Source organism: Pituophis catenifer, unplaced genomic scaffold, assembly GCF_029215685.1.
Source record: "Pituophis catenifer annectens isolate HBS135680 unplaced genomic scaffold, rPitCat1.0.hap2 SCAF_1, whole genome shotgun sequence".
Classification (NCBI taxonomy): domain Eukaryota; kingdom Metazoa; phylum Chordata; class Lepidosauria; order Squamata; family Colubridae; genus Pituophis; species Pituophis catenifer.
Window position 1 is genome coordinate 162,965,199 of NW_027256881.1, and position 27,705 is coordinate 162,992,903.

Sequence of the window (27,705 nt, forward strand, 5' to 3'; positions counted from 1 at the left end):
GAACAGCCTTCCCCCTCTCCCCTGCCCCCAAGATTCAAAGAGCTACCTCTATTAGCCTTTTCAAGGGTTGTGAAGACCTAGCTGTTCACTTGATTGGACTGAGATGGAAGTGAACCCAGCAAATGTAGAGTTGGTGGAAATTTGTGCTGCTGTCATGGGAAGTATAGTTCTTTGGGGATTTTGTGAGTTTAGATTACTATTTTGAATTACCTAGAATTATCATTTATAAAATAGCCATGTAATTTTTTAAATAAGTAATTTGAATATGCAAAAATATTTTAAAATTTCAGTAACAGTACATAATTCTACTATGCAAAATTAGAAGTTATTGTAATTACCAAGTTTAAGAAATAGAATGCCTACAGAACCAAAGCAGTAACTCATACCAAACAAAGGCAAGAAAAAGTACAAAGTTTTTTGCGGTCTCTGACAGATCATAAATTTAGATGTACAAATTGAATAAAGTTTTACAGCTTTCCCAACAAATAATTTCCTGCATATAATCAAGTATCTTCAATTTTCTGCTTGTCCTTTCCATATGCTAAGAGTTTCTTCATATGCATGGCTTGTGCATTGTCATTAGCTACATTGCCAAAGAAATGTTTCTATGTTGTTTTTTGCCTGATCTTTATTAGACTAGCTTAATGGTTTATCTCCATTTGGTTAAAAAAAAACCTCCTTTTTTCTTATTTCTGAGTTGCAGATTTATATCTGACAATGCTGAAAATAGGGCAATTTATTCTATGTGCAGCAGTTTATGATCGCTTGCCGGGGGAAAATATTTACGAAGTATTTGCTAACCTGTTGGACAAGAACTGGGAAGAACCAGATTCACATCCAGCCATTGAAGCACAGTAAAAGCTTTGGGGCCAGTCATTGTCTCTCAGCTCAACCCATCCCATAAGACTGTTGTTGTGGGGACAATGCAGATGAGAATTTTTTGCATCCTATTTGACCTCCAGGAGGAAAGGAAGGATGTAAATTTAATACATGCATTATAATAAATACCCATGAAAAATACTTGAATGATATTTGCTATCTAAACCTTTAATTTAGAGAATGAATGTACATTTAATTTACTTAGATCTGTTTTAACTATTTTCAGAAAAATAATGCAAAACAAGTTACTAGAGATGAACTGTACCCTTTAAAGCTAGCCTAATAAAGGTTTGAGATCACTTTAGGAAGGTTCTATGTTTCTTACAATAGTGGCCAAAATTGTGGAAATCTTTTGGGAAAAGTGTATTTTTGAGTTTGATGGCTAATAACACCATTTTTTTTGGAGACATACTGTAAAACTATATATCAATGGAAAGATAATTTAATCAAGAATGTAATGCAGCAAAGTTTGTTCAATTATCTGTATTCTAGGAAAAGTTATACCAAATAACCAAAAAAAGGGAAGCTTAGGTATTGATATCAGGTAGCTTTCCTTCATCTGATTGTAGCCAATGAGCATGAGTATTTAGTATTTAGAGAGCCAATCAGGTGTCATTTTGTTTTGGCAATGAGCCAATCAGATCACAGTAGGATTCAGTTATTGATATCATGTATTAAAGCTGAGAGGAGGACATTTGTCAGTGTGTTATGCTATCAAGTTGGTTGGGGTATTTGTGTTCTTTCATTTAGTGAGCTTGTAAAACATAATAAAATTAAAGTAATGGTGCAAAGAGTTGACTGGTCAACCAGAAAGTGACGTAAAATAGTATTATTAAGTGAACAAGGCTACAGTTATAAAGAAATTAGAAGAAAATTGGTGGAAACTTAACCAAAGGTGGCATTTCTAAGTTTTTGAAGAGGTATAAGGAGACTCAGTCACCACAAAACCACACTGGTAAAGGCAGGAAAAGGTGCACAACAGCAAGTGATGATAGAAGAATTAAGAGACTGTGCCTATGTGACAGAAGAAAATCATCTGGGTGCATACAAGATGAAATGGCGCAATGCAATGTGAAGTTGGGTGCAAGGACTGCAGGAATTTGGCCTAAAATCTAGAATTCTACAAAAAAAATCCACTTTTATCTCTCAAACAAAGGTTGAAAAGCATTACATTCTTCATTAAATTATCTTTCCATTAATATATAATTTTATGGTACTACTCCCCCCCAAAAATGATGCTATTAGCCATCAAACCTCAAAAATACACTTTTTCCAAAAGGTTTCCACAATTTTGGCCACTACTGTATATATGAGTACTTAGGATAGATGGTTATGTAGATGAAAGACAATGTGCCTTTTGAAAGAGAAGGGGTTTTCCTGGAAGAAGAAAGGGAAAATAGTCATACTCAATGTGTTCTCATTGCTGTCAGCTTGAACAAGAATGTGACCTTGAATATCCTTGGGATCTTCTGTCTTGAAGCTCCGTTCTGTTCAACTTTTTATAAATTGCCAGGCCAAAAGAATAGATCAGTTCATTATTTCAGCTGTCATATTGAAAATTGTCCCGTTCATACATTTTTACATTGTTACTACCGGTTCTGTGGGTGTGGCTGGGGGGGGGTTAATGTGACAGTGGGCATGGCCTTTTTTTTAAAACTTTTAAAACCATTTTTTCTACAACCTTCGGCGAAGAGGTTGTAAAAATATGCTTTCAAAAGGCTCTGACGATCCAAGCTGAGTTGCCTGATCAGAGACTTTTTTTCTTTTAAATGCCTCTGCTGATCAGGCAACTCAGCTTGGATGTCAGAGGCATTTAAAAGAAAAAAAGGGTTTTTTTCTTTTAAAAGCCTTTGATGATCCCAGCTGAGCCGCACGAACATCAGAGGCTTTTTTTTTTACTTTTAAAAGCATTTTTTTGGCCAAAGAGGTTGTAGAAATAATGCTTTTAAAAGAAAAAAAAAGCCTCTGATGATTGTGCGGCTCAGCTGGGCATGTGGGGGGGGGCAGGGATTTTTGGTACCAGTTCTCCAAACCACCCGCCTCCATCACTACCGGATCAAGCGATCCGGTCCGAACTGGGAGCATTTCACCCCTGGTTCCCGCTAAGCTGTAATTGCTTGCATGTTTTCTACTAGGAAAAAAACGGGAAAAAAATAATTGAAGTCTTTGAAAGACCAAAGATAAGCCTAATTCTCTCTCTCTCTTAATGATTCGGCTCAGGGCAACACATGTGGGACAGAGTCTTTGGGAAGAAGGAACAGCAGTGAGGCAATTCAGTTTCTAATGGGAAACCAACCTTTTACTGTCAGCGAACTGATTATACATTAGTGAATGGCTCTTCTGCACTTTAAAAAGGGTTGGCATCATTGATGCAGGTTGTTGATTTATAATGTAAAGATTTGTTTATCAGACATATAGATGACCCCAGACTACAAAGTATAGTTAATAATTTAGAAGACAGATTCTAGTTTTAAAAGGATCTTCATTGTAGAAAACAGTATTCATTACCAAAAACATGAAAGTATATGTGAGCCGTATATTTATATGGAAAAGCTTAACCTGCTTATCTTGCCTTTGCAATTTGTAGGATATGTTTGCCAAACACGCTCATGTTTAATCATAACTGTGTTTTTCTCTGTTAATCTGATTTTTTGGATTTGTACAACACATGAATTGTAAACTAAAACAATTAAGGTTACACAATACACTAAGTTAAAATCTGCTTAGTTAATTTATGATTCACTATGTCATGCAAGCATAGCCAAGAGAGGATGATTATTTAAGTCTCAGTGCCAACATGGACTCAAATAACCAAAGGAAGCTGGTGGTGATTTCATTGACTTTGCCTTTCCTTATTTTTATTTAACATAAGAGTAATTTTTCACAAGTATTTCTTTAAAAAATTCTGAACCACCTACTCTTCCTCATAGGTGATGCAGTGTCTTCAAGCAGTTGTCATTGCTGTAACATTAATTGTTTCAATTTAAAGTTACCACAGCACATAGCGGAGTTACATTTTGTACTTCTCATTTTCTTGTTAGAGTAATCCAAATGGAATCTATGTATATTCTGTTTTCTTGTATAATTATTTCTGCTGCTTCAAATAGGATAAAAGTTAGTGTTTTTCACTACTGCTAATTCTTTAGATGCTGGAACGTCACTTGTTCCCAAAGGATTTACAGAAAATGAGGTAGGATGGAGGATGGCTGAAGCACAGATAGCAGAAATGGCACAAAAATAATCAATAGAGGCTAGAACATACTTTTATGCATATCCAAGATTTGGTTATGTTGAATTATCAGTTCTTTTGACCTGAGAATATGGACAAGAAACTTGTGTTAGACTATATCTCAACTCAATTCCTACACATCACGGCTGAGTTAATCTAGTTTCAGAGGATTAGCTGAACAGGTTGGAAGAGAGGTAACTTCATCCTTGAAGAAGGAAAAGTTGCTGAATATAAGTGGTGTATAAATAAAAAAATTAGTTTTGGTTTCTTTGGATCTTAACAGTAATTACTCTGTTAATATGTCCTTTCAGGTGAAAGGAATTTAGGTGGTAGCTACATAACTGCAGATGCTCTTGGAAGAAGCAGATTATCTAGTTCTGTTTTGATCTGGTTTCAAGTCTTGGTTGTGAAACCTATTGGATAAGCTATATAGGAAGAGAAGTATAAGGAATGCAACCTAGTTGGTTTTTCTTGACCTCTCAGTGGTTTTTGATTCTGTTAACCATAATATCATTCCAGGCCAGCTTTTTGCATTGGAAATTGGGTTTTTGTTTTGTTTTTTACAATGGTCCCATTCCATATATGGAGGTGTGATCATAAGGGGACCATTGGGTGGTTATACCATAGTCATGTGAAAGTCAAGTTTTTATGGATTCTATACTGTTACCAATGTTGTTTGAAATCTTTATGCAGCTTTCAGGAGCAATCATCAGAAGAAATGGAGTAACATTAAAACTATTCTAAATATCTCATATTCTCTTTTAATATTATGATAAACTGTGCTATGGATTAATATCTGGAGAAAATGGTAGGCTAGTTGAAATCCAGTATGTTGAGGTTATATCCCAATAAGCAACATAGTTGTCTAGTTTGGGAATTTGCCTGTTTTGGACAAGAGAGCCAGAGCCATCATTGGCTTCCAGAACAAAGAGTGCCTCTTTCCGGTTACAGTTGTTCCTGGACACAGATTGCTCTGAATTACTTTTAGATTTGATTATTGCAGCATGCTATCTTTGCTATTACCGTGTTTCCCTGAAAATAAGACCCTGTCTTATATTTTTTTGAACCTTGAAATAAGCATTTGGCCTTATTTTTTGGGAGGTCTTATTATTTTGGGGTGCATGGAGGAAACCAGAGAAAATGGCAGGGACTAGCTGCGCATGAGTTTAAATATTTTCGGGGAGGGCTTATTTTCAGGGGGGGGAATTATTTTATTTCATGCGCTCAAAAGCCCGATTGGGCTTATTATCAGGGGATGATTTATTTTAGGGGAAACAGGGTACAATTTAAAAATATTACATTTGTTCCGAAGGAGCTGTCATTTTGCTACCAAGACAGATTAAGCATACTTACTCTGACAAACAAAACTCCCTATAGAATCTGGCTATTGGATATAATACTTGTGCTATGACTTTATACTCCTTATCAACTGATCTTAGTCTTATGCCATCTTGAGGGTGCAGCATACACTAGGAATTTATTTACAGAATTTATATCAAGAATGCCATCCATTATGACATTTGCTCTGCTTAGTTAAGTTGAACCATAGGCATTTCAGATTTAAGGTGTATGTGTGTCTTTATCCTGATCTTTGTTTATATGTAGTTGCTGAGTGTTTGTTTGGATAGTATTGGGAGAAGAGTTCCTTCAGATCAGTTTTGTCTCCTAGCAACTACCCGGATAACCTGTAGTTTTCTTAGCAAGATTTCAGAAGTGGCTTGTCCTTGCCTTCTTCCTAGAGCTGAGAGAGAAGGGCTGGCCCAAGGTCACCCAGCTGTCTTCATCCTAAAGTGGGATTAGAACATTCAGTCTCCTTGTTTCTAGTCCTGATGCCTTAATCACTACACCAAACTGACTCTTTTTGAACAATATTATTATAAAATAGACAGAAAATTAAGAAATGGTGGTTTGCTCTCAGAGGTTTTCTTTAAGCAGTATTTTTTAAATGTGGTTGTATTGAAGTGCTTATATTTTAATTGAAATGAATCCCTGCTTTTGAATTGTTTAAAAAACAGAATAAGTGAAGATTGCTACATGTTGACACTGGGGTGATGACATAAGAGTTAATACTTCAGTGAGATGGTGGTAATGTGGGGAATAATGTGTTCTCAGTTATGTGGAGAATAATGTGGAGAAACAACACATCTCTAATCTGCTAAACAATTTGTTTCCTGACTGGCTTCTAACTTCCCATTATCTGCTGGATGTGTTTCCCTTTCCCCTTTCTTTAATCATCTAGAGAGCATCATTAGGAGCTGTTAGACATACTGAAGGGGTGGCGTTAGGTGCTTCTATTTCTGCAGAAGGCTATGAGGGAAAATTGTTACAAGCCGCCTCCACTTGTAACCTTTCCTGCTGGCTTCCCGAAATGTCGATATGTCACCATACATGGGGGGGAGGGACAGCATAATATTTTACAGTGGCCAGATGTGCACAGAGGCAAGGGAAAAGACAGGCTGCCAGAACAGAATTGAAATCTCAAAGATTTCAGGTCCACTCCTGCAGCTTCATGAAGGATTTCTCCTCTGTGTATGGAAGGGAGCTGGGCTGCAGGAATACTGGAGACCAAATAGGCTGCTGCCAGAAGAATTTCAGTTTTTCTTGGGTTTTGCTCCATCTATTTAATGGCCTGGGAGATTGGTTAACACAGCCAGGGATACAAGGATTGCAGTTGCTGAGCCAAGCAGTCACATGAGTGTCTCATTTAATGACCACTCAAGGACCAAGATTCCAATCCCAATTGTCATAAATCAAGAATTACTTGTAATGGCAGGGTGGATAAAAATCAATGATTTTTTTAAAAAAATCAAAAAAATCAGATTTTTTTGATTTAAATCGGATTTTTTTTTATTTAAATCGGATTTTTTTGATTTTTATCGAATTTATTTTAATAAAAAACTTTTGGGGTAAAAATCTATCGTAAGATAGTTTTCTATTTAAGATACATAAATAATTTAGTTTATTCAGCATGAAATGGAGCTTAGTTATGTAGCATGAGGCTGTATATTCTGCAACACTGGGACTATCAGTGAGTCAACAGTGGGTCAAAGGAGTAGCAGAGATGACAGTTGCTCTTTAAAAATTATGATTTAAATCAAGTTGATTTAAATCAAGCCTTTTTACTAGTGATTTAAATCATGATTTAAATTGTGATTTAAATCAACTCAATTTAAATCAAATCCACCCTGTGTAATGGTATTCCAAATTAGTGATACAATTTATCAATGGATGTTGCAGTGAGGCAGATAGTTAATGTAATCTCTCTACTACATTCAAGCTGTGTTTTGGCTAAAGTCCTACAGTGATGGAACACAGTAACACAGCAGGTTCCCAGGAAGGAAAGGGGGGTGGGGGTAAAACAAAACATGGCACAATCCCAACCTGGATCATGAGAAGAGGAAGAGATTTAGGATAGCCACTTCCTAGAATCTCCTATTGATTAAGTTTAGTCTGGCAAGGTTCTGTCTACAAGTTGTAAGAAAATAACTGAACTTTGGCTGGATTGTGTTATATCTTTCTTGGGCTAGGACTGATACTTACCTATTAAATACTTCATCTTTTGATACTTCTGGAAAGGGTCTACTGTGGATGTTCAATGGGAGTTAAGTTTCTTTTAGTCTTAACTCTCCAGTTTTGGGAATCTCTGCCATTAAGAAAGCCATCTCAATCTTGGTTCCTAGATGTTCGGGTAGTTTCTATTTTTTGACACTTTGCTCTTAGCTAGGCATTAACTCAACTTATAGTAGATATTTCAAATGGTTCTGTAAGCTTTTTAAAATTTTGTCAGCAAACTGCCAGAGATCCATACCATCTGAATTAAACTGAATTAAATCTGTCTTCTCTGGGGTAGTTAGAATGGCATACTGATGATGATACCCAATTATAATGCTGATGATACCCAATTATACATCTCCACCCCAGACCACCCCAGAGATACCCTTTCTGTGATGTCCTGTTGCCTGGAGGAGGTACGAGCCTGGATGGGCAGAAACAGACTCAAACTCAATCCCTCTAAGACTGAGTGGCTGTGGATGCCGGCATCTCAGGTTTCAGAGGCTCCATCACTTTTGATAGATGGGGAAAAACTTGCACCCGTTGATAGGGCTCGCAACTTGGGTGTCCTCCTGGATGCTCGGCTATCCCTAGAAGACCATCTAATGGCCGTGACCAGGGGGGCCTTCGCACAGGTTCGCCTGGTGTGCCAGTTGCGCCCTTTCATGGACCGAGATGACCTTCGCACAGTCACTCATGCCCTGGTTACTTCCCGCTTGGATTACTGCAATTCCCTCTACATGGGCCTGCCCCTGAGATGCACCCGGAGACTCCAGCTGATTCAGAATGCAGCTGCACGGGTTGTTATGGGAGCCCCTCGTTACTCCCATATAACACCCCTCCTATGTGAGCTGCACTGGTTACCAGTGGTTCTCCGGGTCCGCTTCAAGGTGCTAGTCCTCACCTATAAGGCCCTTCATGACTTAGGTCCGGGATATTTGCATGACCTTCTCCTGCCTGCCTCTCACCGTCCTATTCGCTCACATAGGGCTGCTCTCCTCAGGGTTCCGACGGCGAGCCAATGTCACCTTGCTGTGCCAAGGGGTAGGGCGTTCTCTGGTGGGTGCTCCCACCCTCTGGAATGAATTACCTACTGAGCTCCGGACGGCTCCTGATCTCTGCTCCTTCCGTCGGGACTTGAAGACTTGGCTTTTCAAACAAATAGGCTGAGACTGATTCCGGGCTTTATTATTTATTACTAATTAATTATTTGTATTAAATTATGATTTTATTGTACTTGTTTCTTAACTTGTGTTCGCCGCCCTGAGTCCTTCGGGAGAATGGCGGCATATAAATACATGTAATAAATAAATAAAATAAATACAGTTGGATTTTAGGAGATCTTAAAAATGTTAACCATTGCCTAATCAGTAATTATGTCAGTGCTCTGGTTGATAAGAGAAATAGGAAGCAATGTTATTGCAGTTATTCTTTGGTGCATCTACTTCAAAAATGGTCCTGTGGTATAGAAACAGAACTGTAGGAGCTAAAGCACTCTGGTAAGCAGCTAAGGTAAACCTGATTCCAATCCAGTGAGATACAATGTAAAGCCAATTTAAAATGCTGTGGCAATATCTATTGCAAAAGGATATTTCTTTTGTGAGTGCTAGTTGAACTTACTGTCTTTTAACTGCACATTGAGAGTTCAAGCAAGCTCTTTTTCCTTTGACCCCCAGCTGCTCTACTCAAAAGAAGATCACAAGACTTTCATCCTACAGTCTGCTCAAGAGGAGCAGCTTTCTAGGACACAAGTGGGCAATTTCCCATTTTTTCCATTATGCAGAAAGACTTTTGTCCACCAGAAATCAACACTGGGCAACATTCACAGTTGCTACACCATCTCTGCTACTTCGGAGTGCCCAGTTCATCATAGAAACCTCACCCAGAAGCTTCATTTTAAAGCTTTTAGGATGTTTTAATCAGATGATTGAGACATTTCGAAAGGAACATCTGGAAAGGGAAATGTTTTGTCTTGTGGAAATGTCTTGTAACTACCTTTTCAATAAACGTGACATGTTATTCATTACATCAAACTAATTAGAATAACTATGTGTATGTATGTTATCGTATATATACATACACATGTCCATACAGAGATTCTTAACAAAACTGCACTGAAATATATGGAAAAGAAAAAAAGGCATACACATTTTTCATCTACAAAAATCATAAAATACAAGCAAATTTATCATATTTCCTCTTTCAGCCTTTCTCAAAAATCTCCTCAATTCATATATTGATAGTTTATATGTATCTGCAATCCATTAGATTCAATATACATAGTTTATGTACAAAGAAACTAAAGAACAATAGGAAGTGGTAAAAGGCATTTGTCAGCCCTAGTGTGCCTGGTGGGGAAAGGAGAGGCCGGGACTGCCATTCCAGTGGGGAACTGAGTGTCACGCGGCCGCACCACACCCACCAAAGCACCATGCCAGAACGTCAGCCGGATGGGTGAGGATAGGCCAGACCTGATTGCCGCCAGTCGGATGGGCGAAGACAGGCCAAGACAGTTGCTGCTGCTGAATTCACGGCTGAACAGCTGTGAAGCAGCCACACAGCTGAGAAGCGGGGCGGGTGCCTGCACGCTGGGTGTGCCTAGCTGTTTGGAGCCTGATGGGTTTCACGTGATGGGTGGAGTGCGCATGTAGGTGGTTGGGCAGGGCTGGGGAGAGGCTTAAATGGTGTGGGCTGGCACTGGGCGGTTAGCCCTGACTTTGTTTTCACACAGTGATCATCAGTTAAGTGCCGGAGTTATTCGTGGCGAAGATAAACCTATTGCAAATCAGGACTGTGGATCCTTTGCTTTCTTCCCGTGAATTGCCGGAACCTGACAGCATTGTGAAAACTGGAACAGGAAAAAAAAATCTCCAAATTTCAAAGACCAAAAGATCAAAGTCCAACACATGACCTGACCCTTTCTTAAAAGCATTTAATCACATGATAGTTTGTAATCATATATTGTTTATATGGACCCTTCAGTATTGGAAATGTTATATTTGGGGAAACAGAGCTTCCATCTAGCCTGTGAATTTCTATGAGTCAGAGGTTTTTGGTCCAGTTAGTAGCTGTACAATATACTTCTGCAAATGTCAGGCTGCTTATTTGAAAGAATAATACTAAAGGATTAATTAACATTTTTGTTCAGTTGAAAGCTGTGTTCTAATTTCCACAGGTTATAGGTGGAAATCCAGTTTTATTTAATAGACGTGTATTTCAAGTTCAGCAACGAAGGAATTTATCACTGCACGAGTACCTGAGTATGGAATTACTGAAAGATGCTGGCATTTCTGTTCCATATGGATTGGTTGCACAGACACCAGAGGAAGCTTACAACATTGCAAAAAAAATAGGTAAATGACTAAAGGAAATATATATAATAACATTTATAAGTTCATGCAGTATCCTGTTTTCATTCTTCAAATAAAAATACCAAAATCATGAGATTTAGGCCATTTTAAACATATGTGTTTATTTTAACTCCCATTCCAGAGTCTATCCATATGAATTTAGCTATTCTAGTAGATGTTGGGAAGAAGCTACTGTAAAAGGAATACAGGTCTTCAGGTTGGAATTAATTGGTATTAACAGATAAATACTACTAAAAAATTTATATTAACCTAATTAAAACTATTAAAACATCTAAAAATTAAAAAATATTAATATTAAAAATCACCTAATTAAAAAAAAATCCATTAAAAAGTAGTACAGCTTTATGATAGAAGCTGTCTCTGCATAACAATCTTTATGATTGAGGTTCTTTACAGTTCAAGTGTTGATAGTGGCTGTTTATTATTAAATTTTTATCCTATATTTATATATATAACTCAAGGCATACCCAATATTCCTTCCTGCTGTTTTTCCCCACAGCATCAATCCTGTGAAGTGAGTTGGGTAGAAAGAGATTGACTAAAAGTTAAGTTTGAGTCATTCAGGCGGTAGGGATTTTATTTTGCTATATTTCATGATTAAGCATACTAATACAAATGTGAAACCTAATTACTTTTTAATTGGGAATGAGGTCAAAAGGAAAGGCAGCAAACTTTTTGTTAACACTTTTTTTTTGTTCCACAAGTGCTAAAATATTTTGAGCATTTTAATGCTCAAACATCCTACAACCCCATGCTGCTGTTTTAAGCTTATCTAAAAGTGAAATATTTGGTCTCAGTTGACTGTTTACAGAAGCATTTGTGATAGTAATCTCCTTTCACTAACAGCTAGTGCACTTCTGACCTGTTTTAGTTAAAAAGCAAACAGCAAAGTTACATCTTGAGGAACAAGTTCATAATCTTATTGGAATCTTTCTTGAGCTGTATATTTTTCTAGCTTGACACCAAGGATATTTTTCAATAATAAAAAGTTGATTTCATTTTTTTCTTCATTATGCAAAGAATAGTTTCTGTCTTAGAATGCATTATTTTGTCACTGATTTTCAAAACTAGATGTACAATTGCTATAGATTAAAAGATGTCATGCAATTTTTAATATTTAAATTAAGATAGTTCTTGCCTTTTCCCTTTTTATTCTAGGTGCAAAGGATCTTGTTGTAAAGGCACAAGTTTTAGCAGGTGGCAGGGGAAAAGGAACATTTGAAGGTGGCCTTAAAGGAGGAGTGAAAATAGTTTTTTCGTAAGTTAAATCAATAGATGAACGCTATTTTAAATTTTAGAAATCTACTACATTCAGACATTTTCTTGAATTATTTCAATATCAGAATTCTAATCATGTTTGTTATTTGAAAAATTGACTGTAAGAAGAGCAATGCTGGATATGATCTATGTAGTTCTACATTTGGAATCCAAGTGGACAGATAATGCCTATGGGATTTACAGAGGGAACCTAAACAAATCTTTCCACTTGTAATTCTAAGTAACTGGTTTTAAGAGATTCTCTGAACCTAGTAATTAAAGTTTATATCTAGTCCCAGCAGCCTCGTTCGCCATCTTTTCGTAATTGAATGCAATTTTAAAAAATACATTATTTCTACTTTCCTCTATCTTTAATACTTGATTTTTTTTTAGTCCAGAAGAAGCAAAAGAGATATCCTCAAAAATGATTGGAAAAAAGTTGTTTACTAAACAAACAGGAGAAAAGGGAAGGATATGCAATCAAGTATTTATTTGTGAACGCAGATATCCCAGGAGAGAATACTATTTTGCCATAACCATGGAACGGTCATTTCAGGCAAGTGCATCTGCCTAGTACAGACTGTTACTGTGTGAAAATATTTTGCTACATAAAAATCTTGTTCCATAGTCAATCATATAATTTACAGTTTTCTTTAGTATACTTTTATATTAAGTAGCCCCGCTCTACATGGGGCTGCCCTTAAAGAGCATCCAGAAGCGCCAGTTGGTGCAAAATTCAGCGGCCCTCATGGTTTTGTGCAAACCTTGGTGTACACATGTATCACCTCTCCTGCTTGAGTTACATTGGTTGCCGATTTGCTTCCAAGTGCAATTCAAGGTGCTGGTTGTCACCTTTAAAGCCTTTCATGGCTTGGTGCAGGTTATCTGAGGGACCATCTTTTGCCAGTCACATCTACCTGACCCACCAGAGTGGGGAGGCAAGAAATGTTGTGGCCCACAGGGTTCTTAGATCTGGCCCACAGAACTGCCTTGGAAACAGCAAAGGACTGGGCCATGGTGCCTCTGCCAGTGAAAACAGAGCTCAGGAGGGCTGCATGTGGCCCTCCCGAGCTCTGTTTTCCCTGGCAGAGGGCTGCAGGAGGCTGTCACAGCCAAAAACGGAGCTCGAGAGGGCCATGGGCAGCCCTCATGAACTCCGTTTTCGCTGGCAGAGGATTGCAGAAGGCCGCCGCAGCCAAAAATGGAACTTGGGAGCCCATTTTCGCTGGCAGAACGCTTGGGCCACCACAGGCACACCCAGTATGAGTGATGTTGAGCTGGATATGCCCACCTTGGTGGTCAAACACAACCTTGATATGGCCCTCAGTGAAATCAAGTTTGACACCCCTGCCCTAGGGAGATACACCTGTTGGGACCCAGAAGACGGGCCTTCTCCATGGTGGCTCCCTCTCTCTGGAACATCATTCCCCCAGAGAGTAGAATGGCCCCACTCTAACACTCTTCCAGAAGGCTCTGAAAATTTGGTTCTCCAGCGGGCCTGGGAAACGCAGAGCAGGATGGAGCCCATAAAATGGCTCATGTGATTTGTTATTGCCAGGGTGGGGGATGGGGAGTTATTATTTTATTTATTATGTGATCATTATCTTTTATTAGTTTCATTGTTTTATATATGAGGTTTTTATATTCCTGTAAGCCGCGTTGAGTCGCCATGTGAGAATAGGCAGCAATATAATTTTCCTAAAATAAAAATTAAATAAATAAATAAATAAATAAATATTATAGAATTAAATATAATAAAAATATAAAATGATAGCTTGCTTGCCACTTTTGGGTCATGGCTTGTAAAGAATTTGAGGGATAGTTGGATATTTGGAAATATGTGGATAGACAGTATTTGTCCTCTGGATTAAAAGCTTTTTGCATAAAATGAAAACTGTTAAAGCTGCTTGGAATCCTTACCTGTATGTACTGTACTACAAGTTGATACCAGACTCTTATTGTCTTTGACAGTCAGCTTATATAAAAAATCCATAAATGATGCATATTTTCCTACAGGATTTCTACTACAGGGTTTTTGATGTAACAAAGAAGGCTGGAATAGTTATCAGAATTTAAAATTATGTGGCTATCACATTTATATTAATAAACTTTTATTGATTTGTCTTCCATTCAGTCACAAGCATTCACCCTCATTAGTTACCATTAATATATAGCTCTATTGTCTGGAAGCCTATTAAAAAGCCTTAAAGCCTTAAAGAGGCTAAACAGAGTATGAATGTGGTTTCTGGTTTTAAACAGTACTAATATAGTACTAATTTGCTAACACACTTCCTGTTTTCAGGGGCCTGTTCTCATTGGCAGTTCTCAGGGTGGTGTCAATATTGAAGATGTGGCTGCCGAAAATCCTGATGCAATCGCGAAGGAACCAATTGACATTGTAGAAGGCATTAAAAAAGAACAAGCCATCAGGGTAATGAACTGGCCCTTTTTGCTCAGTGACAGCACGTGTATAACATAAGTGATGCAACCTATTGAACTGATAAAAATATATTGGATAGATGCCCAGGGAAATGTTCTATGAGAAGGAAGCTGCAATATAGAACGTTGTAATTTGTCCTTAAACAGAATATGTTGATACAATGTATGGCATATTTTGTTTTGCATGTGGGCTTTGTTGCATAACATCCTGTTTTTTGACAGAGATGCAGTATGGGAATTTCAAGAATATATTAAATGATTTTAGTGCCATCATCATTTTTGTAAGTTCAATAAGAACTAGGTCTTCAGCCCATCTATCTTAATGTTGTCTACATTAATTAGCAGTTTCATCAGTTTCATAATTCACAGGCTCTCAATATAGTTTTAATGGAAGATGTACATGCATTCTGGAACTTTTTAAAAATTCATAAAAATAAAAATTTAAAAATAAGAATTAAATTAGGAACAAAAACAAAAATGTTAGTTTATCTTTGTTTGGTTTGTTAGTTATACAATGCTTAATCAAAGCTATACTACAAGTGGATTTCTGTTTTGTTTTCCTCAAGAGGAATGACTGGATGTTCACTGAGGATCACCACACAAATTTACAGAAGGAGGGGCTTCATGCTTTACATGTGACTGTATTGCTTTCATCAGGGTTTTTCCAAAATTTTTGAAATGTAACAGGAATTTTGGCAATATGGTTCATCTGTGAGGAGAGCAGATGACACTTATTGTTGAGTGTCCCAGATATATGCTATGCATATTTATTTGTAATATAAAATAATACAGTATTTGGTTTCTTACTGTCTTCCTCTTTTATTTTCTTTTTAGCTAGCCCAGAAAATGGGATTTCCTGCTAATTTGGTAGATGAAGCAGCTGAAAATATGATTAAGATATACAACCTTTTCATTAAATTTGATGCCACTATGGTAGAAATAAATCCAATGGTTGAAGATTCAACAGGGATTGGTAAAGTACTTTCTTATGGACTTCTTTAGTATGGTGACTTATAAAAATCTTAAATTTCAGTATCCAAGTTCTATTCTTTTCACTAAAAAGGAAATTATGAACAATAAAACTTACTTGGGATATTATGGTATGATGGAAGGGCAATCTTTATGTCCATATTGCTACTCAATCTTCACAATGGTACTCTTGTAAAATGCTATATATCATTAGTATTCTAGTGTTTGGACCAATTTATTGCATCTGTGGTTAAATGTAAGGATGGCTTAGCATTATATATGCCTCAATCTATGGTTTCTTCAGAAAACTATGCCACGTTTTTAAAAACGTTCATCATAAGCATAGACTTTTTGAAAGCAAATTATGCCTCCTTTTTTTTGTACATCATAGGAGTCTTATGATGTAATATATTTTGATTTTGGCAAGGTTGTTATACTCTTTTTAACAAATTAGTAAAATATAGAGAAGGTTGTACTATTTTATGGAGATATTTATCTGTCGTAATTGTTTGATTGTATTTGCAATGAATGCTCCTCAGTGACTCTGATCTATTTTGAAGAAGTGACAAATGAAATGCAACGTAGTGTTTACTAACTTTATATCAGTTTTGGATAAAGAAACAGAGAAGATACAGCACAATAAGGATGGGTGCATGCATAAAATGCAGAAAGATTCTAGAGTTGTAAACCAAATCTAAATACAGATCAGTTTCATATTAGCATTATACAGCAGTTAAACTGGCAAGGCGCATAGTGTCCAATTCACAAGGAATAATGGTCACTTTATCACTTTTTTCTACTTTGGTCAGAGCTCACCTGGAATTCTGTGTTCAGTTGTAAGCACTGCAGTTTAAGAAGGATGTTGACAAATTCTCTGGAATGTATCCAGAGAAGGGTGATGAAGTTGATGATGTGCTTGGAAACCAAATACTATGAGGAAAGGTTGAAGGAGTTGGGACGTTTAGTCTGGAGAAAGGTCAATGACGAGGTGACATGACAGCCATCTTCAAATACTGAAAGCTGCCACAGATGAAGGAACCAATTTCTTGGCTCCAAATAGTGGGACTAGAGCCAGTGGGTTTAGTAAATCCCCCTCAAAAGGGAAGGATTTAGATAAAACTCCTCTTATAATTGGTAAGCATCTGAACGGCAAAGGTTGCTGACTCACAATAATCCCTCGCCTTATTCCATGTTTATTAAAATGATAATGAGTGGAATGTCCTCTAGAGGTGCCCTGTTCCCCACTCTTATCACTGAACTAAACTTTAGGAGAATAATCTGATGATAAAGGCTGTTTGTTGATGAAACAGACTGCCTCCAAAAGGGATGGATTCTAGATCTACATATTTGAATTCAAGCATTGACAGCTATCTTTAGTGTTCTTCTACTGTAGTTGATGCCCTTCTAATTCCATGGTTCTTTGAATTCAGTCATTTAGAAGTTAGCCTACTTGGGTCTCAGAGTATTATGGGATGGAGAAAGACGAGGGTGGCTGGAATCTTGACACAACCTTGCCCAGTACTTTTTAAATAAAAGGTTAAAAGTAAACAAAAATTCAGAATAAGTACCTGCGATATAGAAGGCAGACATGTTACACTGACTTATCTTAGATCACAAAGAATGCAGTTATCTGTCATTTTGCAGAACTGCATTTAGTGAGGGGGGAAAGAGTAGTGTGACATCACACCTAACTTCCAGAACATATTTTTCTAGGAGAGAAGTTTAAGTTTTAGTGCTAAGGGGTCTAAACACAATTTATTTGTCTTCCAAGTGATGTGTATGGACGCAAAGATAAATTTTGATAGCAATTCGGCTTATCGTCAGCAGAAAATCTTCGACCTGCAGGACTGGACCCAGGAAGATGAAAGAGACAGGGATGCAGCAAAGGCAGATCTCAATTACATAGGATTAGATGGAAGCATTGGATGCCTGGGTATGTTTTGCTCATCCAATGTAGGAAGCTCAAAACATGGGTGCTCTGGATCGTAGTGATTCTTTTTTATCCTCATCCTTTGTCTTTCTCTCTGCCCACCCCACGTTCATTCTAGTGAATGGAGCTGGTCTGGCAATGGCTACAATGGATATAATTAAACTTCATGGAGGCACTCCAGCAAATTTTCTTGATGTCGGAGGTGGTGCTACAGTGCAACAAGTAACTGAGGCCTTTAAGCTTATAACTTCAGATAAAAAGGTATGAACAGAATCTTTGATTTATTTCATTGTAGTTCTTTAAAGCTCTTTCTGAGCTGAAGGACCCAAATGCTAGTGTATCATAAATAAGGACTTTTTTCTGTCAGAATACCTATTGAGTATTTATAGATACCATAATCTCATATACTGTATTCTCATATTCAGAAACAAGTCTCAAAAAGCTTTCAGTATGCTGTCTACTAAAAAGTGTGCACAGGCTTATAGTCTTGAGTAGAAAAATCGTATTACTGTTTGTTAATTGTTAAAATCTTAATTTGAATATTTGTAAGACATTCACATTCACTTGTGCACTCTGTGAGGAAGCCAGTTTTGAAGTTGTCTGTGTCCTTGTTTTGCCAAGGCCTAAATGCAAGTAAATTTCTTTTATCTATAAATTTGTATAGTGTAATGGTAAAATGTATACATCTGGCTCCCTAGCAGCTTCCCACTCAATGACTGACTAAAGCTAGTTCTGCTTAGCTTTCATTAATTTGTTGTAGTCTCTGCTACCTGCTAAACCTTTCTAAATCTAAATATAGTAGATGCCCATACTTCCATATCATCTATATCAGTGATGGCTAACCTTTTTGCCATCGCGTGCCAGGAGCAGGGGGGTGTCACAGGTGCCCGGCCCACACCCATAATTCTATGTGCCCCGCTCATGCGCGCACGAACCCCCCCCCCACTCCACCCACTCCTGGCACGCAATGGCCCAGTAGGCCTGTTTTTTGCTGTCCCCAGGCTCCAGAGCCTTTCTAGGAGTCTGGGGAGGGCGAAAACAGCTTCCCCACACACCCCCGGAGGCCCTCTGGAGGCCGGAAACGGCCCCTTTGCCAACTTCCGGTGGGAGCGGAAGGCCCATTTTTTGCTGTCCCCGGGCTCCAGAGCCTTTCGTTTTCACCCTCCCCAGACTCCTAGAACGGCTCTGGAGCCTGGGACAGCAAAAAACAGGCCTTCTGGTCCCACCTGTCAGGTATGCCTCCTTTCAGTACTCAAGAAAGAAAACCCCCGACTCCATTTTCATAGAGAAAGGTAGTTTTACTGAGTATGAACTGAATGCAACCAAAGAAAAGAAAGGTCTGAGGCAATAGGCGCGAAAATCACATATAGAAACCATCCTTAAAACCCACCCCCCAATGGTCCAGTCAGGATTATCCAATCCACATCTCCCTCAGGGATCATGTGGGGTGCAGCTTCCGATGGCTCCATCCTTCTGGTATGCCAGGACAATTGACCTTGACTGGTTATCAGCATGCTTCCCAGTTGCAGAGAAACATTGAGGAAAACTTTCTCCAGTTTACTCCACCAGCTCACTTCCCCCCTCCCAACTATCCGGACAGCTCCCCCCTCCCCCCGTTTCAATGGCAGCCATAGCAAGCAAGCAGTATAAAAGCGGAGGCTGACAGTTGGCAAACGGACCATTTCCGGCCTCCAGAGTGCCTCCTGAGTGGGGTGGAGAAGGCCATTTTTGCCCTCTCCAGACTCCTAGAAAGTCTGTGGAGCCTGGGGAGAGAGAAAAATGGGCCTTCCCTACCACTCCTCGAGGCCCTCTGGAGGCAGGAAACAGCTTGTTTCCCTACTTCTATGCGCCAGAGCTGAGCTCACATGTCCACCAATATGGCTATGCGTGCCACCTCTGGAACGCGTGCCAAAGGTTCACCATCACAGATCTTTATACTACTAAAACTCTCGATCCCATAACCTTTAACTGGGCAAAGTTTAACGGTGAGAAGAATGGAACAGCTTGCCTTCAGAAGTTGTGAGTGCTCCATCCATGGAAGCTTTTAAAAAGAGACTGGACAGCCACTTGTCTGGAATGGTAGAGAGTCTCCTGTTTGCCCAGGGGCTTGGACTAGAAGATCCCCAAGGTCACTTCCAGCTCTTATATTCTTTTCCATTCTATAAAATGATGATCATAGGGCAAATATTTTCAAACCAAGCTATTCAAATTAGCTAACTTGCAGAATTTGTCCAAACTCTGGGACACATAACACCCATGGAATTGAAATTTGGCAAACTTTATTAAACATATAAAACATTTTTTAATTATATTCATAAAATATTTCCTGTGCTAATGTTTGACACTGCTATACAGTTCAACATGGGCTGTTTTACAGGCAGATACATCTCTGAATGTATCCCAGCTTTTCCAATGAAGACAGTACAGGTAGTCAGTACACGTATGATCACAATTGAAGCCAAAATATCTGTTGCTAAATGAGTTTTGCCTCATTTTACAATCTTTCTTGCCTCAGTTGTTAAGTGAATCACTGCAGTTGATAATTTAGTAATGCATTTGTTAAAGTGAATCTTACTTCCCTATTGACTTTGCTTATCAGAAGGTTGCAAAAGGGGATCACCTGACCCTGGGACACTGCAACTGTTATAAATACGAGCCAGTTGCCACACACGCCTCACGCACATGCGTGTGCAGCCCCCTGCATGCGCCCCGTTCATGCACGGCAGAGACCCGATGACCAGCTGGCCTGCAGGAGGCACACGCATGCGTGGCAGAGCTGAACTGGAGTGATGGCTCACATGCCCACAGAGAGGGCACTGCATGCCACCTGTGGCATGTGTGCCATAGGTTCGCCATCATGGCTATAAACTCAGCCAGATACATATAATATGCTGTGATTAGCCCTATGAATCTCTGTCTGCAAAAAAGAACCCTTTTGAATAGCATGGTCTATTGCTTTACCTAAGAGTCTGCTGCCTAACTGACTGAAATGTTTCTTTCTGCCGCAGCCCCACTTTCACATATCATCACAGTTTGAGAGGGCTTCTCCAAGAGCTTTTTGACATTGCAGTCAATAAGCAACTCACTTTTACTCAGCCCTCCTGGATTCTGATTTTCAATCTTTTAAACAATCTCTCAATATATTTGTTTTTCTACTCAGAAAGATGTGGCAGTTTATACACACAATTATGTAAAATAGAAATATTTCTGTAGAAATATAGGCTGCAAATATTGTTTCAGTAGTTTTTCCTTTATATTCTGCCACCTGCTTTGCTTCTTTATTAAACTATACACTTTATTTTTTATTATATTTTGGAGGATAGGCCACTTTATCCTTCCAGGCATTTACTATTCACTCAATTTATGGTTTTTAGAAATCCACTATTGCTAACACTAGTTGCCATAGGGTAATTATCCAATACATTAAATATTTGAGCATTGGACACTGTCTATTTATTTGTTATATCAATTTACATATTGTAACCACAAGTCATAATCATGATTCTGATCAGCAAACACAAGATTAGAAGCCAAGAGACCAAGAATAAGTAAAAACAAAGAACAATAACACAATAATAGCACAATGGGACCGATTTAAACTTTTAGTAGGGAATATTGTGGGTCATTTTATTTGAAAAGATTGCAGTGGCATCATTTTAAGGTTGCTAAATGTTATACAGTTTCCTCTATCTCTCCATGTTGCCAAAATATAGACATGTATTTTGCTAACAAATTGTATTTCCAAAATAAGTTTAGGAAATATAGATTATTGACATATAATTATGTCTTAGAAACCAGCAATGTACTAATAATTTTCTGTTGACACTCTCTCTATCCCCCTTCTATCTTGCTTTTTTTCGAGACAAAAATTGATGTTTCACTCCTTGCTGCATTTCATTAAAATTTAAAACTTCTTTCAACAAGCTTCTGTCAGTATTACCTATTTTTGGCAAGCCAACTTTTAAAATGCTTTTAAATTCCCAATATCACCTTATCTCCAGTCTCAGCCTATTTGATGCTTAGTTTATTTTTAATTTTAAGTTTGAATATCTGCAGATTTTTCCTAAGAAGATTCATATCTTTGCTTTAACTATTGGCACCAAACATTATTTTCTTCCTTTTCTAGTTCTACTAGAACTATAATCTAGATCGGCGGTGTCAAACTTGATTTCATTAAGGGCCACATCAAGGTTGTGTTTGACCTCAGGGGGGCTAGGGTGGGCGTGGCCAGCTTGATGTCACTCATGTGACATCAGCGAAAACAGGCTCTTGAGCTCCGTTTTTGGTTGTGACAGTTTCCTGTAACCCTCTGCCAGCATAAATGGTGCTTGGAAGGGCCACCTGCAGCCCTTGCGAGCTCCATTTTTGACTGTGACATCCTCCTGCAACCCTCTGCCAGTGAAAACAGAGCTCAGGAGCCCTCTCAAGCTCCGTTTTCACTGTCAGAGGCACCACGGGCCAGGCCTTTGCTGTTTCTAGGGTGGCCCCGTGGGCCAGATTTAAGCACCTCGCAAGTCAGATCTGGTCCCCGGGCATTGAGTTTCACACCCCTGATCTAGATAATCTACCTATGCTATTGATTTGCTGCATATGCCAGAGCTCGCTATTTAAATTGAAAATATGTCACTAATATTTACAAACTTCCAATTCCAAGAGCAGTGAAGAAGCAATAATAAAGTACCAACTTCTTTTTGCAAGAAGTACTGTATATGGAGCTAGTCTGGGTCCTATTTGAGCTTTCCTGGATTGATAATTGCTTGCTAGGTCTTTGGTTTTTTTTTTTTTTGGTTTTTTTTTTGTTTGTTTGTTTATTTTAAGTAAGCATGCCTGTCTAAATGTGAATATGGAATTAGCATTTCATGTGTAATTATAACATTTACTCTCTGTCAGAATAAAAGACTTGCAAAAGATCACCTCCCCAATTTCCTTGAGTCTGGATAGCCACCTTGTTTTAAGGAGGAAGAATCCAAATAAATAATAACTTTTAAAAGGAACAACTTGAATCTTTTAAGTGTATTCCATTATGTAGAAATCAACCCATTCCTATAAGGGTGAAGGATCGATGTATGAATATTCTACAGAGTTATTTAGTTGCTTATGTTTCAAAAATTGATTAAAACAAATTGTTTTTATATACATTGGAAAAGCTTAAAGAATATCTACTTTTCATAGTTCTTCAACTTATGATGACATGTATTACTTATTTACATAGGTTCAGGCTATTCTAGTAAATATTTTTGGTGGCATTATGCGATGTGATGTGATTGCCCAAGGCATAATTATGGCAGTAAAAGATTTGGATCTAAAAATACCTATTGTTGTACGGTTACAAGGTAAGCATTCCAAATATTTGAATGCAAGGTAAGCATTCAAATATGAATCCAAAACTATTAGTGAGTGACCTCTTTGCTTTTTTCATCCATCCATTGATAGTTAAAAAAAAATCTTAATACCTATTTAAATAATAATATTCATATGTTAAAAAGCTATATGGACCTGGAGCAATTGCCTTAGCTCTCTACCACATGCAGTATTGCACTCCGTTACCTCCCCACTCCCAATATCCTTGCTTTGTAAAAAGCAGTTACCAAGTGAGATCTGGTTATGCTTACAAGCAGTTTTTCCTCAGATAACTTAAATGTAATATATGTCCCGGGGGGGGGGAGGGGGGCACACTTAATTCTAGTATTGAACTGAGAACAATTGAAAATTCTGTTCTGTTGGGAGTTTTCCACCGTTCATGTTTAAGCCTGTTTCTACTTATAAACAGGTAGAAGCTTTGTGTTCAATCAAATTGTTGGTTATTGGCCTGTACCTAAAAACTAGGCTGGAATGATAATTCAGTTTAATTCAGAAATGCATTCTTGACAGAGGTTTGACATTAAAGTCAGCTCCTAGAGCCTTAGAGGCCTATAAATTATGGGAAAAATCAATGGGAAGGAAGGAATGGTGTGGCAGCTGAATGTTGTACATTATTGAAATTGAGAGAAGTAGTATTGTAATCCTGAAACAACCATATAATTGTGCAGGTACACGAGTTGATGATGCCAAAGCTTTAATAACAGACAGTGGTCTGAAAATACTTGCTTGTGATGACTTGGATGAAGCTGCTAAAATGGTGAGTGAAAACGTTTCTATATACTTTTGCTATTGGTTCTTAACCACACAGGTACTCTCAACATACAGTACATACAGTGGGGCAAAAAAGTATTTAGTCAGCCACCAATTGTGCAAGTTCTCCCACTTAAAAAGATGAGAGAGGCCTGTAATTGACATCATAGGTAGACCTCAACTATGAGAGACAAAATGAGAAAACAAATCCAGACAATCACATTGTCTGATTTGGAAAGAATTTATTTGCAAATTATGGTGGAAAATAAGTATTTGGTCAATATCAAAAGTTCATCTCAATACTTTGTTATATATCCTTTGTTGGCAATGACAGAGGTCAAACGTTTTCTGTAAGTCTTCACAAGATTGGCACACACTGTTGCTGGTATGTTGGCCCATTCCTCCATGCAGATCTCGTTTAGAGTAGTGATGTTTTGGGGCTGTCGCTGGGCAACACAGACTTTCAACTCCCTCCAAAGGTTTTCTATGGGGTTGAGATCTGGAGTCTGGCTAGGCCACTCCAGGACCTTGAAATGCTTCTTACGAAGCCACTCCTTCATTGCCCGGGCGGTGTGTTTGGGATCATTGTTATGCTGAAAGACCCAGCCACGTTTCATCTTCAATGCTCTTGCTGATGGAAGGAAGTTTGCACTCAAAATCTCATGATACATGGCCCCATTCATTCTTTCCTGTACACGGATCAGTCGTCCTGGTCCCTTTGCAGAGAAACAGCCCCAAAGCATGATGTTGCCACCCCCATGCTTCACAGTAGGTATGGTGTTCTTTGGATGCAACTCAGCATTCTCTCTCCTCCAAACACGACGAGTTGTGTTTCTACCAAGCAATTCTATTTTGGTTTCATCTGACCATATGACATTCTCCCAATCCTCTTCTGGATCATCCAAATGCTCTCTAGCAAACTTCAGATGGGCCCAGACATGTACTGGCTTAAGCAGAGGGACACGTCTGGCACTGCAGGATCTGAGTCCCTGGCGGCGTAGTGTGTTACTGATCGTAGCCTTTGTTACGTTGGTCCCAGCTCTCTGCAGGTCATTCACTAAATCCCCCCGTGTGGTTCTGGGATTTTTGCTCACCGTTCTTGTGATCATTTTGACACCACGGGGTGAGATCTTGCGTGGAGCCCCAGATCTATCAGTGTCTTGTATGTCTTCCATTTTCTAATTATTGCTCCCACAGTTGATTTCTTCACACCAAGCTGCTTGCCTATTGCAGATTCAGTCTTCCCAGCCTGGTGCAGGTCTACAATTTTGTTTCTGGTGTCCTTCAACAGCTCTTTGGTCTTCACCATAGTGGATTTGGAGTGTGACTGTTTGAGGTTGTGGACAGGCGTCTTTTATACTGATAACAAGTTCAAACAGGTGCCATTAATACAGGTAATGAGTGGAGGACAGAGGAGCCTCTTAAAGAAGAAGTTACAGGTCTGTGAGAGCCAGAAATCTTGCTTGTTTGTAGGTGACCAAATACTTATTTTCCACCATAATTTGCAAATAAATTCTTTCCAAATCAGACAATGTGATTATCTGCATTTGTTTTCTCATTTTGTCTCTCATAGTTGAGGTCTACCTATGATGACAATTACAGGCCTCTCTCATCTTTTTAAGTGGGAGAACTTGCACAATTGGTGGCTGACTAAATACTTTTTTGCCCCACTGTAGTTTGTTAATAGGGGCATGTATAAGGACAATATTTCATATGCTTAAGAAATTCAGACTGTTGTAGAATTTGTATAAATGTATTCAAGCTTAGTTTGTATATATTTACTACTTAATTTGTATACTTAATTTACTACTTCTCAATTGTATAAAGTTCACTATATTAATTCTCTGTGCTGGAGCATCACTCTTGGGTTTCAGTGCCCTGATGACCTGTCACAAGTTACAGATTAAACATCAAAATCTTTAATGGTTCTTTTTGTGTGTGTAGGTGTAGATCAGAAAGCCAACCACAGAATTATAACTTTCAAGATGATTTATGTGGAACTGAAAATATCTGAAGAGTAAAATCAGTTTTGATAAGACTGAAATGATAAGATGAAGAAATGATATGGACTGAGTGGAAGAATAGATGGATCTCTGATGTTGAAACTGGCATCTCTGATTATAAGAAATATAACTTGAACTTAGATACAGATCCCATGACTATATACACATTTCAGAAAACCACAAGAAAGCCACTGATCAAAGATGGCCATCATATTGGCCTAACCTGTCCAAATTTGCCAATCTCTTTGATGCAGTTACTTTACTTAATCAATTTAGGTACCTGCCTAAAAGAGGGGATTTAAGGCTATCTTTCAGCTTGGCAATAACTTGAGCTTGACTGAAAAGTGGGCTTACAACTAATAAAGGTTCGCTAATATTGCATGTAGGAAAAAGTATATATTGCCTCAACTTTTTTTGAAGAGATTATCTCATAGTAATTTCTGTTTTGTCTTCCAGGTTGTGAAGCTTTCTGAAATAGTGACCCTAGCAAAACAAGCCCAAGTAGATGTTAAATTTCAGTTGCCAATTTAGTCCAGTAGGTAGTTAATATCCTAATCCCTCAGCGTGTTTTTTTTCTCTGAAATGCTTTTCTTCTCCCCTTTCCAACTTTTATGTATGTCTGCATTTGATGTGTAGTAGTGTTGATGACCACATACAGGTTTCATTTTTCTATGAATAGAATGTTTATTGTAAAAGAATGGTTTGATGCCGATTACTTAAGTTACAGATCTTAGTTCCTTAAATTTCCAAATGCAAACTGAGCAGTTCTTAATATATCTGTTGTAAACAAAAATATGGATTTGTTTTTTCCAAATATAAATTTGATGTGAATAGGATTTCCCTTTGCCTCTCTGATAATTCACCAAGTGATAAGACTGTTGAGAGTAGAGATGAGCAGTTACACTTGCAGCATTCAACAGCCGTTGAGAAATAATTCAGGAAGCACAAAAATATTAGAATATTATGATTGGCATATACTGGTAATGCATTGAAGGTATTTATATTCTGCAGTACACTGAATAAATGGAGCATCTCGCTTAACTAGTTATGAACAGTGTATGTCTCCAATTATTGTTTTCTAAAGCAACTACTCCTTGAACACTGTAACTTAACCACTACAGCAAATACTGTAACACTTAATTTTTAATTTCTGGTACCATGGAGTTTTCTGTTTGTAAACAAATAAAATTTATTTATCTTAGTGCTAAGCAGACATGATATAAAGTAATAAAATTTTAAAAAGCTCAGCATTGTTCTTAGTCTTATTTTTCAGCATTCTTTTATTTAAACATTGCAATGAAATTTCCAATAGATAATTTATCCAACTATAATGGGATTAGAGCCTCAGTTCTATGGACCTACTTTCAGTTGACTTTGAATGCAAGAGACAGTTTTACTTTGGACTTCACCCCAAATAATGAAGTCCTTTGTTTGCAAAACCAGCAGACAATTGATGTAATTAATGACACTTGTGTAAGTGTATAATTTTTACATCACTTCTATCAATATGTGTTATCTCTTATCTTTTATGAAAAAGATATAAACATATAATATCAATCACTACCCTTTCAAGAATAGCAGTGTTTTCTATAGCACTCAATATATTAACAGATTAACAGAGTTGGAAGGGACATTATAGGTCACGTGCCTCCCGTGGGCGTAAGGTTTGCCATTGGTTGCTTTACTGCACATGTCATAGGCTTAATTAATGCTCATGCTAGATCTTATATTTGAGGCTGATTTATTGTAATGTTATTGTAATGTAGGTACTGATGAGTCAATACGAAATGCTTGCATCTACCTCTCTTCGTCTTTTAACTGTATTGTTTAAATTATTATTATTATCTTTGACATATTACAAATACGTCCACATGAGAAATGAAAGAATGAGAAGGAAACATTTCTACAAATTCATTCAAAATAAGACTTTATTAACCCCTTATACAGTTTTGTAAGAAAACAGTA

At 38.0% G+C, this 27,705-nt stretch overlaps 1 protein-coding gene across 1 annotated transcript in view; it reads left to right on the forward strand.

Annotated features, from left to right (window-relative positions):
* The window catches only part of SUCLA2 (succinate-CoA ligase ADP-forming subunit beta), a 28,896-nt gene extending 1,908 nt beyond the window's left edge, over positions 1-26,988 (forward strand). Inside the window, exons 2-11 of the mRNA XM_070933145.1 lie at positions 10,836-11,013; positions 12,190-12,289; positions 12,682-12,844; positions 14,591-14,719; positions 15,562-15,700; positions 17,468-17,629; positions 17,745-17,887; positions 22,839-22,959; positions 23,656-23,744; positions 26,197-26,988. Of these exons, the coding sequence (XP_070789246.1) occupies positions 10,836-11,013; positions 12,190-12,289; positions 12,682-12,844; positions 14,591-14,719; positions 15,562-15,700; positions 17,468-17,629; positions 17,745-17,887; positions 22,839-22,959; positions 23,656-23,744; positions 26,197-26,271 (1,299 nt within the window). The 3' untranslated portion in view covers positions 26,272-26,988. The remainder of the gene's footprint in view (positions 1-10,835; positions 11,014-12,189; positions 12,290-12,681; positions 12,845-14,590; positions 14,720-15,561; positions 15,701-17,467; positions 17,630-17,744; positions 17,888-22,838; positions 22,960-23,655; positions 23,745-26,196) is intronic.
* The last annotated feature ends 717 nt before the right edge of the window (positions 26,989-27,705 follow it).